General features: G+C 40.2%; 1 protein-coding gene across 7 annotated transcripts in view; it reads right to left on the reverse strand.

Moving 5' to 3' along the window:
• The window catches only part of tsc2 (TSC complex subunit 2), a 33,521-nt gene that overhangs the window by 15,587 nt on the left and 5,333 nt on the right, over positions 1 to 12,601 (reverse strand). For 6 of the 7 annotated variants that reach the window (XM_030729255.1, XM_030728997.1, XM_030729085.1 and 3 more), the window contains exons 6-25: positions 12,155 to 12,272; positions 12,016 to 12,064; positions 11,571 to 11,696; positions 11,363 to 11,436; positions 11,135 to 11,261; positions 10,205 to 10,348; positions 9,442 to 9,579; positions 9,227 to 9,330; positions 8,996 to 9,077; positions 6,462 to 6,617; positions 6,256 to 6,375; positions 4,410 to 4,532; positions 4,231 to 4,337; positions 3,971 to 4,136; positions 3,579 to 3,701; positions 3,344 to 3,478; positions 2,524 to 2,713; positions 2,323 to 2,416; positions 2,138 to 2,240; positions 945 to 1,039 (exon numbers count right to left, since the gene is read on the reverse strand). In XM_030729255.1, the coding sequence (XP_030585115.1) occupies positions 945 to 1,039; positions 2,138 to 2,240; positions 2,323 to 2,416; positions 2,524 to 2,713; positions 3,344 to 3,478; positions 3,579 to 3,701; positions 3,971 to 4,136; positions 4,231 to 4,337; positions 4,410 to 4,532; positions 6,256 to 6,375; positions 6,462 to 6,617; positions 8,996 to 9,077; positions 9,227 to 9,330; positions 9,442 to 9,579; positions 10,205 to 10,348; positions 11,135 to 11,261; positions 11,363 to 11,436; positions 11,571 to 11,696; positions 12,016 to 12,064; positions 12,155 to 12,272 (2,374 nt within the window). The remainder of the gene's footprint in view (positions 1 to 944; positions 1,040 to 2,137; positions 2,241 to 2,322; positions 2,417 to 2,523; positions 2,714 to 3,343; positions 3,479 to 3,578; positions 3,702 to 3,970; positions 4,137 to 4,230; positions 4,338 to 4,409; positions 4,533 to 6,255; positions 6,376 to 6,461; positions 6,618 to 8,995; positions 9,078 to 9,226; positions 9,331 to 9,441; positions 9,580 to 10,204; positions 10,349 to 11,134; positions 11,262 to 11,362; positions 11,437 to 11,570; positions 11,697 to 12,015; positions 12,065 to 12,154; positions 12,273 to 12,601) is intronic. The other variant, XM_030729167.1, reaches the window with a different exon arrangement.

Here is a 12,601-nt window from a genome sequence, read left to right on the forward strand (position 1 = left end):
GGAATATTTCAGAAGGAACTGCGTTGGGGAAAAAAATTATGCTGGCTATTACATTACCATAACGAGCAAGCTAAATAAAGCCTAACACATTTTATTGAACAGATACCATACCATGTTCACATGGTATATTACTCACAAGCGGACTGATAGCAGTTGATGCGATCTGTGTCACTGAAGTTACATTTCTTGGAGAGCATAGGGTATGCGGTGGCACAGATTTGAAACATTATTAATGTAGGCAGACCTATGTTAAGTCACCTTCTCCCTGTGACTGCCTAGAGTGTGTTTTAAAGAGTTACCTTGAACATGTTTTTAAATGTACACTGCTGGACTAATTGAGATGTGAACAACCAACAAACATTTACACCTTGTACAAATGAGAATGGCACCTTGCTGAGAAAAGCTTCTTTATCCCTCTGTGTGGAACATTGTGTGTATTTCTCTTTGTGTACATGTATTGTGGTCACAAACAGCAGTCAGATGGCAGGATGTGACAAGAGGAAGGACACCCTGTACTTCTTTCCTCACGCTATCACAAGGGATGTACTTTTATGAGATACAGGTGGTGTACGCAGTACAAAAACACCCGCACAATTAAATATAATCATCCAAAACAAACCTAAAGTAAATGCATACCACTATACAGGTGTTCATGTTTTGTCCACCCTCTGTATGTCAGATGAGGTGAGTCTTGAATAACAAATTGTGGCAGAAGAAGAAATTTTAAAACATAAAAACATAAACAACAAATAAAATGAAGTAATGATCACCATGGCAACCTGTGAGGTGTTGCTGCAACCATCACGCCACAGTACTAATCATGCTGAGTCCCCAGTTACCTTGGCAACCCCCAATACTCTACCACAGCAGCCGCCACATGGGCAGTGTGCAGTGCTGTTGGTTTAACATCAGCGCTGGCAACTGAGCGTGAAAATACGGTTTACCTCTTGGGCCTCTCGTTGAGGCTGGTGCTCCGGGCACGAAACGGACTCTGCTCATGACTGTCATCAAATGGCAGGAGGGCGTTGGAGCGCAAACCCTGAAGGAAGACACAAAGATGTGACTGTAAAAACACATATGTAAAACCAAACAGGAGATAAGGCTGCTTGTGAGGTGGCTTTGCAGCATTAGATTCTGGACAAACATGCTTCTGAGCAATTATAGATGATTAGCAGTTGTGCTCCCTTTACCACAGATTTCTAAAACTGAGCAAAACACAGAGATGCACCTAATTGGGCACTGCATCTCATGGATGAAAAATAGTTCACTGAAACATCTCTCTGAACACATTTGAGGCGAAAACTAAGTTGTGCAGTTGCTTAAGCCATCATTGCCAGAGGTAGGAAGTCTTACTGAATGCCCCAAATTGCATAAACTTTATGCAACACTATTAGAATGCAATGAATAAGCAACAATAAACAATGAATGGAAATGAATGATGGATGCAGTGTACATGTCAAAGGAGAATTTTAAAGAATATTTCAGACACTTGGGGAAATATGCTAATTTGTCTTCTTGCCAAGAGCTTAATTATGTCTGTCCAATCTAAAGCCAGAAGATTTTAGCTCAGCATAAACACAGAGGAAAGAGCTAGCCTGTTCAAACCTAGAGGTTATATCTCAGTTGTTTTCAGCTGTTGTTTCTCTTCTCTTTTCTGATGAAAACAATACACCAGGGTCAAGTATAACATTTTCTCCTCTGAGTCTTTGCTAAGCATAACTAACTAATAGAAATGAGAGTGGTGGACATTCTAAGCCAACTCATGACAAGAAAGCAAATAAGCACATTTTCTAAACACATCACGTAACCTAAGGTGTCATCTGATAATTACTGGACAACAAATTATTCTCACAGAGCCTTGTTTACCTGATTGCATAAGAGTGTAAAAGTTGCTGCCTTTAATTATACTATCATTAAAAGTCTCCTAATGGAATACACTTTCTTACTTTCTTTTACAGATGTGTAAGTGAAAAGACAAGGTCCTTTTCAGTGACATTGATTTCCATGTAGGAGTTATGCCTCTGTACTTTCTCTTAGCATTGTGTTCTTTCTCCTTCGCTTCACATTGTGTGTTTGGGTAGGCCAGGAACAATAAACTGAGCTTCAAGGCTTCTTTTCATAATTCACAGTGGTGTACCTTTGTGATATACTGAACAAAGTCCTTGCGGAAGGGAAGTCTGCAGCGTATGAACCACATGGCAATCACATGGTGGGCCAGGGACACAATGTACTGGTTGAACCTGATGGGATTTGAACAAATGCTCAGATTAGAGTGTCTCTCTCCATCAGAGAATACAAAATGCCACATGTGTGAGGACTTACTTAGAGGGGTTAGTGTAAGGTAGTGAGATGGCAAACACACTAACATACTGCTCAGCTACGAAGTTGGCATACAGATGAGGAAGGCGCACCAGAGCTGTGAAACAGAATCAAAGAATCAGTGAAGGAAATTAACATTTTGACTTTCTGACTTTCAACAATGTGAAAGAATACAGGAAAAGAGGCTTTGAGAAAAGTACTCACTGGAGAGGAACTCAAGCATAGGAGATGCCATGGCAACAGTAGCAGAGATGTGGGTGAGCTTGACTATAAGAGCAGGAAGGAGCTTGATCATGATATCAGGCATCTCCACCGTGCACATTGTAAGGGCCACCACACACTGCTTGGCACAGCGGTAAATGAGGCCAGTCTCGAGGCATTGAACCAGTTCTCTCTGCACAGGCAAAGTAAATTGATTCAATTAAATCCACTTATATGTGCCTTTCAATATACTCACCAGTCACTTTATTAGGTACACATTGCTAGTACTGGGTTGGACCCCATTGAAACAGAAATTGAGATCAGGCACTGAACTCGTGCAAATTGTGACCTCAGTTTTCTGTTATTAGCTGACATGAGTGGCACTGAGTGTGGCAGTCTGGTGCTATAGCCCATCTGCTTTGCATATTTTGGTTATAACAAGTGGTTATTGAAGTTACTGTTGCCCTCCTATCAGTTCAAAGCAGTCTGGCCATTTTCCTCTAACCTCACCTAGAGAATTGCTGCTCACTGGATTTTTTTCCTTTTCCCCCCTCTCTTTTTCCAGACCATTCCTTGTAAACCCTAGAGATGGTTGTGTTGGAAAAGTCCAGTAGATCAGCAGTTTCTGAAATACTCAGACCAGCCCATCAGGCACCAACAACCATGCCATGTTCAAAGTCACTTAAATCACCTTTCATCCCCATTCTGGATGAAAGCCACCTAGTTTTCCCCAACATAGCATTTACAAATAAACTTTAGACTAACATAAGTTATCCTTGAACCCTGCTGGGAATGACAGGGAGAGTACTTAATTTCTACAGACCTGTCTTGACTGCTCTAAGTAGTTGTGGTAGGAGGTAATCGCTGTAAGAACTGGAATCACTGCCAGTTGAACATCTGTGCGAGAAAATCCCTCTGGGGTCTTTTTCAATCGCTCTGAGATGAGACGATCTGTCACCTAGACAGACATAAGAGATCAACGACTGAATTAACTCATAACATATTTCACTGAATACACATTATATGGATTTGTATTTGTGCGCGCAAAGTTAGGCTACCATGCAGCAGAGTGTAGAACAGAGCTGATCTAAGTTGCATGGTGATGTGAGCAGCAGCACTTTGTACTGTAGCGTCCACGGCAGCTTGTCAAGAACCAGCTTCAGCACTTTCCAATCTGTCTCCTATAAAAGAAAAAGAAAAATCACATCATGATCTGTCACTGTTTCTGCATTCTAACAGCTGCAATGCCCATGATTCAATTCCTATCTAATACTATACTGTTTGTAAAGGGAATTATCATGCTTTTCCTTATTTTCTGACATAAGCATACTCTGGTAATTCTGTGTGTACAGGAGGATGCAGGTTCAGGTCTATTCTGAACTTATAATGTATAGCAACTTTAGTGTATATTTTATTTTTATTTTTTATATATAATCATTTCTGTGTGTACCATCTTGAGGCACTGCAGAAGGACACTGAAGGCAGGCGCATAGGGAAGGTACGCTGAGCGTATTGAGGCTGCTGAAGTGGGGGGAGCAGCAGGGGGAGCAGGGCTGCCAGCAGGAGGAGAGGTTGAACCTGCTGGCTTCTTTTCACTGACACGTTTGTCTGGTTCCCTTTGGAAGAAGAAAAAAAAAAAAAAAAGTGACAACATTAAAGAGCTGTGAGTAAACAACATACTTTTGGCAAAGGTAATGTTTGTGTCCTTACACTGAATCACAGTAGCAGTAAGGGCTGAATCTCATGACTCCGTCTTTGTTGGGAACCCCAAGACGGTGAAGAGAGTCTGCACGCATCATGAGGAAGAAGTCAAAGACCTGAATAAGACAGAAAAAGGAGTCAAAGGAATGATGATGTAAGAAGTATTAGAGTAAAAAAAGCTCACCTACCTGTAGTCTAATAGTGGAAGCGATAGCTGAGCAGTACTTGTTCTTGTAATGAAGCTGCAGGTGGCTGATAAGTAACTCAAAAACACGACTGGCATGGCTGGCTGGTAGACTGTAAAGTTTGCTCTGCCAGAAGAGAAATCATTATCATTAGGTACAATATAGGAAAATGTTTTACTGCAAGTTTCTCCCATAACTTGTCTTGCTAACTTAGTGAAGGTATAAGGAAGCAACCAAAATTCCATATTAATGTAACATTTAGTACACTAAAATAGTATTTTACATTTTTTAGTATCTGCAAAACTTTAGTATATAGCCAGCAGTAGGCTAAGTATCATGGAATGCAAGCACATTAACACTACACTGGCATAAATATCTCACAATTCAATACAGTAATTATACACTTAACAGACTTAGTTACACTTGACCAAAAAGGCTGGACTCCATTACCAATAACGCTCCAATTTTAGAGTTTAACTATAAGGATGAATAACTGCACTGTGGCATTAACATGACGGCTACATGATCATACTACACACGCACAGTTTCACACTCTCAGTTTCTGGAATAGTTTCAAAATTCTGGTGTACCCAAGCGTCAACATGACTTCTTTTCTACTGAGATTGTTTCATGTGTCAGAAATAAAGTATTTAAGTAAAATGCTGGCTCTTTGGGAGCAAGGCCAAGACAAATGCCATCTCTGGCATTGCAGAATACTCCACTAGATTTTTAAAAAATAATTATAATTCTTTTGCCATGTCTCCTCCTGACATGTCTTGCAGTCCAAAAATGACATACTACTAATTTTTCAGCCAGGGCAGTAACCTGCAGAACAAATGGAAAGTCTGAAGAGCTCTCATTAGGTTGCGTATATTATTTCCCCACGAAAAAAAAAAAAAAAAAAAAAAAAAAAACCGGGTCTGCGAAGTTTGGAACAATTAGCAGGACTTCAGTCATTCCATCAATAAAAGTTGAACTAAAAGTGGGGAAAAAAAGTGGAATTAAAAAAGGAAAAAAGAAAAACCAACTTATTATTCTATTTTTTTTTTCAACAACAACTAGGGAGAAATCAGTAAGTTAATTGGCAGCAGCTAGTCTTAACTAGAACTAAAGCTATCTCACAAGCAAGTGTTCCCTTAATACACTAGCTATGGAGTTATCAATACACTTACTTCCCTCTCTATCCTAAAATAACTGATAGGTACGCATGTCACAACCTCTATTTATGCCAGTGCAGTAACTGCAGAAACATCACAGATATTACTTTTGGGCTTGGTTCCTTGATATTTTTTCTAGTTGTGGCAAATAACACTTTTTTTGTTTGTGTATTCATTTTGTTTGCTTGTTATTTGTTCCACATTTTGTGCCAAGAAAACAGACATATCTTCAATAAAAAAAAATTTTTTTTTAATTGTTTTGAGATCTTTGAGCTCTTCATCATAATATACTTGAACATTTAGCCAGTGCAAATATTTTTGTGACAAAACAGATGATCAGACAGTATGATCTGTAAATGTCATCTTACAGTCTGACGGCAGTCATCAAAGCCAATCTTACTCAACACAAAAAAGCCTCATACGTATAAACACCACAAAACAATTCAATACACATTAAAGTTTACTGAGGTCATCTGATGCCCTGCACAGTGATAAATCACTCTGGAAGCAACTCTAAGTCGGAGTGTTCAATTTCAAATATTGGGTGGGGACAGATGGCAAAGGTTATGCTCAAGTATAAGAACATAAACTTAAGACTCCTCTCTTCTGAAATAAGTTTAATATAAAAATCTTAAAATATTTTATAAACTTTGGTGAATCCAACTCTAAACATCTACTATGTTAATGTATACCTGCAGGATTTCAAGCAGGCCCAGAATAGCAGTCCTGACATCCTCCATAGGAGACTCTGCTGTGGGGTCTCTCTCAGAAACCTCCAGGGGCCCTGAACACACCAGAGACCGACTGGCCACCTACAAATTAAATATGAAATTGAGAAGTAAATTATATTGTGAGAGTAATAGTGCAATTTTGTGTGCATGCATGTACTCATGCGTACCCGTTCAATGATGTCCAGCAGGCTGGTGAAGTGGTGTGTGTTGCAGCCCTCAGCGAGGTCTACCAATAGCTGAGTAGCCTGTTTTCTAACAGCCAAATCCCGGTCTTCAGCAATCCCATTGAGCTGGGGGATCACCGCCATTTCAATCAACTCATCCTGGAAAAAATAAAATAGGCAAACAAAATAAACGAAAAGTATGACTGTGACAAATCTGGACAAGCTCCACTTCAAAAAAATAAAATAAATAAATAAAACTGCATGTAAAAAAGGTTTGGCCGAATCACAAGTTTTACATTTTCATTTATGTATATCATTATGTATAAAATGCATTACAAAATTGCGCTGGTGAGGTCAGCAGCTGTTGTACCTGCTCTAAACACTTTCTTTGTATATAATGGGTTTTGTCTTAATTTTTGACTTTCTAAATTCGTTTGCTCTGTGTCAGCACTCAGCTCAGACAAAGGAGGGTGCGGGGCCCCCAAGTCACACACAAGGCCCAGAGGGAAAAGAGCCAGAGTAAGATAAAGGCTGAGGCATTTAGCACACCAAATGCCACTGCCGACTATCCTGCTAACTAATGTCCAGCCCCTGGAGAACAAGCTGGATGAACTCAGGGCCAGGATACAGTTCCAGAGGGACATACGGGACTGTAACATTATCTGTCTCACGAAGACCCCCCGTACCAGACCATGCTGAAGAACTCCATCGGCTGTACAGAGTTCATCGAATGGACAGGACGAGCAAATCTGGGAACTCAGGAGGAGGAGGTGGGGGTATTCAACACCATAGTCCCCTCCAGACTGTTCTCTAAGCTGTTGGACCTGGGCTTAGACCACTTCCTGTGCAGGTGGTTTACAGCTTCCTGACCAGCAGACCACAGGTGGTACGAGTGAGTTACCACCCCCACCACCTACCCACCCACAACTGCAAGGCCACGTCAGAGCCCAATAGTATCATAAAGTTTGCTAATGACACCGCTGTTGGGGGAATGATCTCCCACAATGAGGAGAAAGGACTCCCGCCTGGAGAACCACCTTCTGCTTAACGCCAGCAAAACGAAGGAACTGATTGTAGACTTCAGCAGAAAGCAGCAGAGGGACTACCATCCACTTCATCAGAGGTGCTGAGGTGGAAAGAGTGGACACTTTCAAATACCTGGGAATGACCATCTCACGGGACCTGTCACATTAACACTGTGAAGAAGGCCAGACAGCAATATTTACCTCCTCAGGCGGCTGAGAGACTGCAAGCTTGGGGTGCGCGATATATATTGTCTATGATAATATCGCAATTGCAGTGTTAACAATGTGCGAGCTGACATTATTGAGTATGCTATTGAGGACGAAAACAACAATCAATGGTTTGCAGTTTGCAGACTTTGTAAGAAAGCGGATAGCTCGACAACTAACCTGTTCCATCATCAACGAGTATGAGGATATGAAAAGTTTCATGAACTGCTGTCCAAGACAAACTTAAAACAGGTAAGGTGTCTGGCAAAACACACACTCAGCAAACTTTAGCACCCCCCCACCCGGTTAAATAAAGGTTAAATAAATAAAAATAAGTTAATGTGTCAGAAACACTGATTTAAGTCTTATATTTTACCAGCTTGCACTGCTTATACAAACACATTTTTACATAATGCAAAATATTGTTTATTATCGTTATTGAAAAAATTACAGAAAATATTGACATATCATTTTCTGCCAATATTGCACACCCCTACTTCAAGCTCCCACTCAAGGTGTTCAGGAACTTTGACACCTGCACCATTGAGAGCATCTTGTGCATTAGCATCACCACCTGGATGGGAAACTGCACTAAACAGGACTTCACTGCCCTTAAAAGGGTAGTTCATTCAGCTAAACAGACCACGACATTGACACCAAGTAGTGCAGGTTAAGGGCCAAGAAGATCCTTAAACAGCCCAGCCATCCCGGACACTCTATTCTTCCTGCTTCCATCAGGTCGGCTGCCTGAGGACTAAGACTGAAAGGTTGAAGAAGAGCTTTTATCCAAAAGCCATCTGTCTGCTCAACTCTAAGCCCTAAACTGGACTGCTCTGCACTATGTCAAATATTCTGTTCTGTTTGCCTTGCACTATACCATGGCATGCACTTACTGACACAGCTACAACAACATGCCCTTGGGTAAATACCAACAACTTGAATTTTATATTTACCCTTGATATTTATATATTTTTATCTTGTGTGCTGTGGCATGTGAATTACATATTTTATTCTTATTTACATATTTCTACAATGTGTGAATTACTTATTTTGAATTCTTATTTATATATTTTTACCACTTACTAGCAGCTGCAGGTACAAAATACATTTCACTGTGCGTTGTACTGTGTGCAACTGTGCATGTGACCTTATCTTATCAGCACCTGAGTGGTGTATGCAACTATCAAAAATATCTTCCTCAGAAAAAATTGCAACCACTAAAAGTTTTTCAAAGACCTATCTCAGTCTGGATAGTGGACTTGAACTACACAGGGTTTTGATGTAAGAGAGTGTGTGTGTACAGACCTCATAGAGCTGTCGGTTGGTACTGAGAACGAAAGACAGGATATGAAGCACTTTGATTCTTATCACACTGCGAGTCTCATTCCTTTCACAGAGAGAGAGTGAGATAACAGACAGGGACAGGTAAGATTAAGACACAGCAAAAATGGGACAAGACAGATCAAGCATCACAAGGATAATACTATAACCTGCCCCCCAATGTAGAGTGTGTGTGTCTGTGTGCTCGCACGCTACCTGAAGAATTTCTCCATGAGGCGGTGAAGGCTCTGAATCCAGCCATCTTTAGCAGGCTGGATAGACTGAGCCCTGTACGATACAAGTGTCAGTACTGATGCATCCTGCAACAGATAAGATTGAGATTAGAAAAGAAGCATCCCAGTGTAAGAGGAATAAATGACAACAAAAGATGGCAAAGACAGATAGACTAGATAGATAGACAAAGTACTAACTGGTCTTTTGTCAGCACATTTCTCCACCAGACTGAAGAACTTCTCAGTGGAGCCGTGGTAACCGTTCTGTTCATATAGCTCCTCCACGGTGGTCAACAGCTCATAGACAATGGCCTTCAGCTCTGCACTGCCTATTGTCTGTGAAAACAAGAAGCACACCACTTGGTCAAACTATAACTGTTTCTTTTTACTCTGTGTGCTCAGCCATAAAAGCAGCTACTTTTAGCTGTGCCTTTGTCACAAGGGTTCGCCACATTGGGTAGCTCCACATTTTATTTGGCAGAGTTTTACACCAGATGCTCTTCCTGACAACCCCAAAGGGATTGGGTCTCTGGCTGGAATTAAACAAATAACCTTTTGCTTGCCAAGCAAAGTGTGGGCTGCGGCCCAGGGGGGTTACAGTAATAACAGAAATTCAATTAGAATTTACTCACATGCACAAATGTATTTATATAAAAAAAAAAGAATGAAAAATGGTGAAAGGTGTTTAGTTTGTGATATTACTCATTATTCTCACCTAAATTTACTCCTCTTGTATTGAAGTTTGTGTCCCAGTGGCAAGTGGGTAACATACTGGCATTAGCACTTTACATATGACTTGGTAGTATTAGCAATTTATAGCAGAAACCCTGTGCTGTTTAGGCCTTTTTTTTTTCTTTTTTTTTTAAATCAAATTTTCAAGGAAATACATCAATTTCTCTTGTATGAGTGAAAACAGGCTCTGAACACCGGCACTATTTAAGTGCTCTATATATTCAAGTACCTGGATCTGTTGCAGCAGTCGCTCTATGATGCCCAGCAGGATGTCCCAAGTGACCACCTGCAGCTCTTTGCCATACTTCTTGATCAGTCTTGTAATGGAGAGAACGATTTCATAGGAGACCACCTCGTTGGCACATGACATAGCCTGAGGGACAGACACAACAGTCACTGATTCATCATATCAAATGCAATCTTTTTTTCCCCACATATAATTTTCAATCTCAGCTTTAAAAACATGGCAACAACTGATACTTTCACTGCATCCTATTTAAATAATGGGCCTTTTTCGCAGCTCCTCACTTCATCCACTGTCAAAACTAGCAATTTTTGGCCCCTTGCCCTCAAACCTTGCTTTCACTTGCAATTAACAAGCAGCAAAAATTTCAGTCTCATGATTTTTTTAATCAGTTGTTAACAAAAAAAGTAATAAAGTGGAATATTAGTGAACTAGAGGTCACCACAATGGCATCACCAAACTCTTCTTTATTTTCCAGACATCTATCATCTTCATTTGTCCCCTGGTTTCCACACTCTGCCTGCATTGGCCCTTTAAGTCAATTTTCTTCTGATTGGCTACCCCTTGCAAACAGAAAGATTTGAACAGGTAAGTGGTGTTGCTGTATTCACAGCCAGAGCTATGTGCTTAAGATGACCATATTAGCGACATGTGCTCTGACTGATATCGCACACATTAAAGAGTAGGAAAAAAAAAACGCCTAAAGCTGAGCACTTTGAGCAATCCCTTGGTCATGTTTAATATGAGCAGAAAATATGGAAAAACATAAGTCCCCCTGAAACTTCAAAACACCAGCATGTAACAGTGGATTACCACAGTTAAACCTGTGATGCCCAGCAGGATATCCCAGGTGACCACCTTTCAGTATTATCATAAGCCTCATAGCAAGACTGTATGTATGTGTATGAGAGTTACCTTGTAGAAAGATGGCAGAACAAGTGTTGGTGTATTTTTGAGTGCAGGCAGTCTGTGTGCACCCCATAGTGCCATTCCAACAAAGAATACTGCTCCTCTCAACAATGGTGCATCCTCCATGTACACCCTGGTGAAGAGACACACGTGAAAGCAGAATGGCACCATAGTGCCAACATTATGTATGTTCATTAATAATATCAGAGATATTGTATATTTTATCAATAATACCTCTCCTCCATGATGCGGCACATGGTGTAAATAGCACTATGACCAAGGTGAGTTCCCAAAACCTTCCTCATCAACTGAAGAACCAGAGTAGGAACAACAAGCAGCACATGGGAAAAGACCAGAGGAGGCGGTTATCAATTATGTTCCATCAAATCAAAGACTTCAAACAAAAGATAGACGTGTGTATACGCAGGTGTGTTTTCTTCACCTTCCAACAGGACTCACAAAACTCCTTGACGTTGACAGTACGACAGAGCGTGATGATGAAGACAGTCAACGAGTCGGAGGGCAAGCAATTGTAACATACCACTGCGTCGAGCACTTGTAGCGATACCTGGAAAAATACAAAGGTTAAAAACAGTCTGAGGTTCATAAATCAAAAAAAAATATGTCAGGTTTTGTTTAACTGGTAGGTTTAATCAAAGCTAACACTTATTCCATCAAAAAATTTATTCTAATACAGCAGATTAAAACCAGCCCTAGCTTTGGACTACAGAGTTTTCATATGATAAAAATATGGATAGTTCTTGGAATATTTCTTGAACCTCCAAGTTCTTGGAGGCCCTGTTATGTATTTGCTAACAATAAACAACAGTAACACATTTAAAAGAGGGATGATAAGTATGTAGTGCTAAGTAAAAATGAATACCAACCTCAATATCTGTTGACGATGTTGTTCTATTGCACAGCAGGCAGATTTTCCTGCAGAGAGCAAAAGAGAATGAGCAGGAAAAAGGACACCAACAACAACTGCTGAGTAAGAGAAAATCATTATTTGTGTCTCTGACTCACTGGACCATGACGGAGACATTTTGGTCCAAGTAGCAGCTGTTGAATTTCACCAGATTCACAAGAACATGGAGAAAGTCCGAGGTAAGACCTATATCCATCCACAGGAGGACAAAGCGTGCTGAGAGAAAAAAAAAGCAAATGAAATGATTAAACATATGTAAAACTTTCACACAGGTTGATATATTATGGAAAGTAAAAGTAAGAAACATGGAGTTTCTTTGAACACTTATATTTTGAAACACTACTACAAAAGGTAAATCAAATAAGTCTCAGATGTGACAGGTGTCTTATGGTAGATTTTCACTGAAAGAAATTCCTGAAAGAAGCTGTTCAGAGTACTCTGTATGGAAAAACAGCTATTTATTAGAGCTCAAAAGACCATTGTCATCATTATGCCCAAAATAGAAAACAAATGATAAAAAACAAACTGCTGCATTATGTAATATC

The sequence above is a fragment of the Archocentrus centrarchus genome, chromosome 1 (genome assembly GCF_007364275.1).
Source record: "Archocentrus centrarchus isolate MPI-CPG fArcCen1 chromosome 1, fArcCen1, whole genome shotgun sequence".
Classification (NCBI taxonomy): domain Eukaryota; kingdom Metazoa; phylum Chordata; class Actinopteri; order Cichliformes; family Cichlidae; genus Archocentrus; species Archocentrus centrarchus.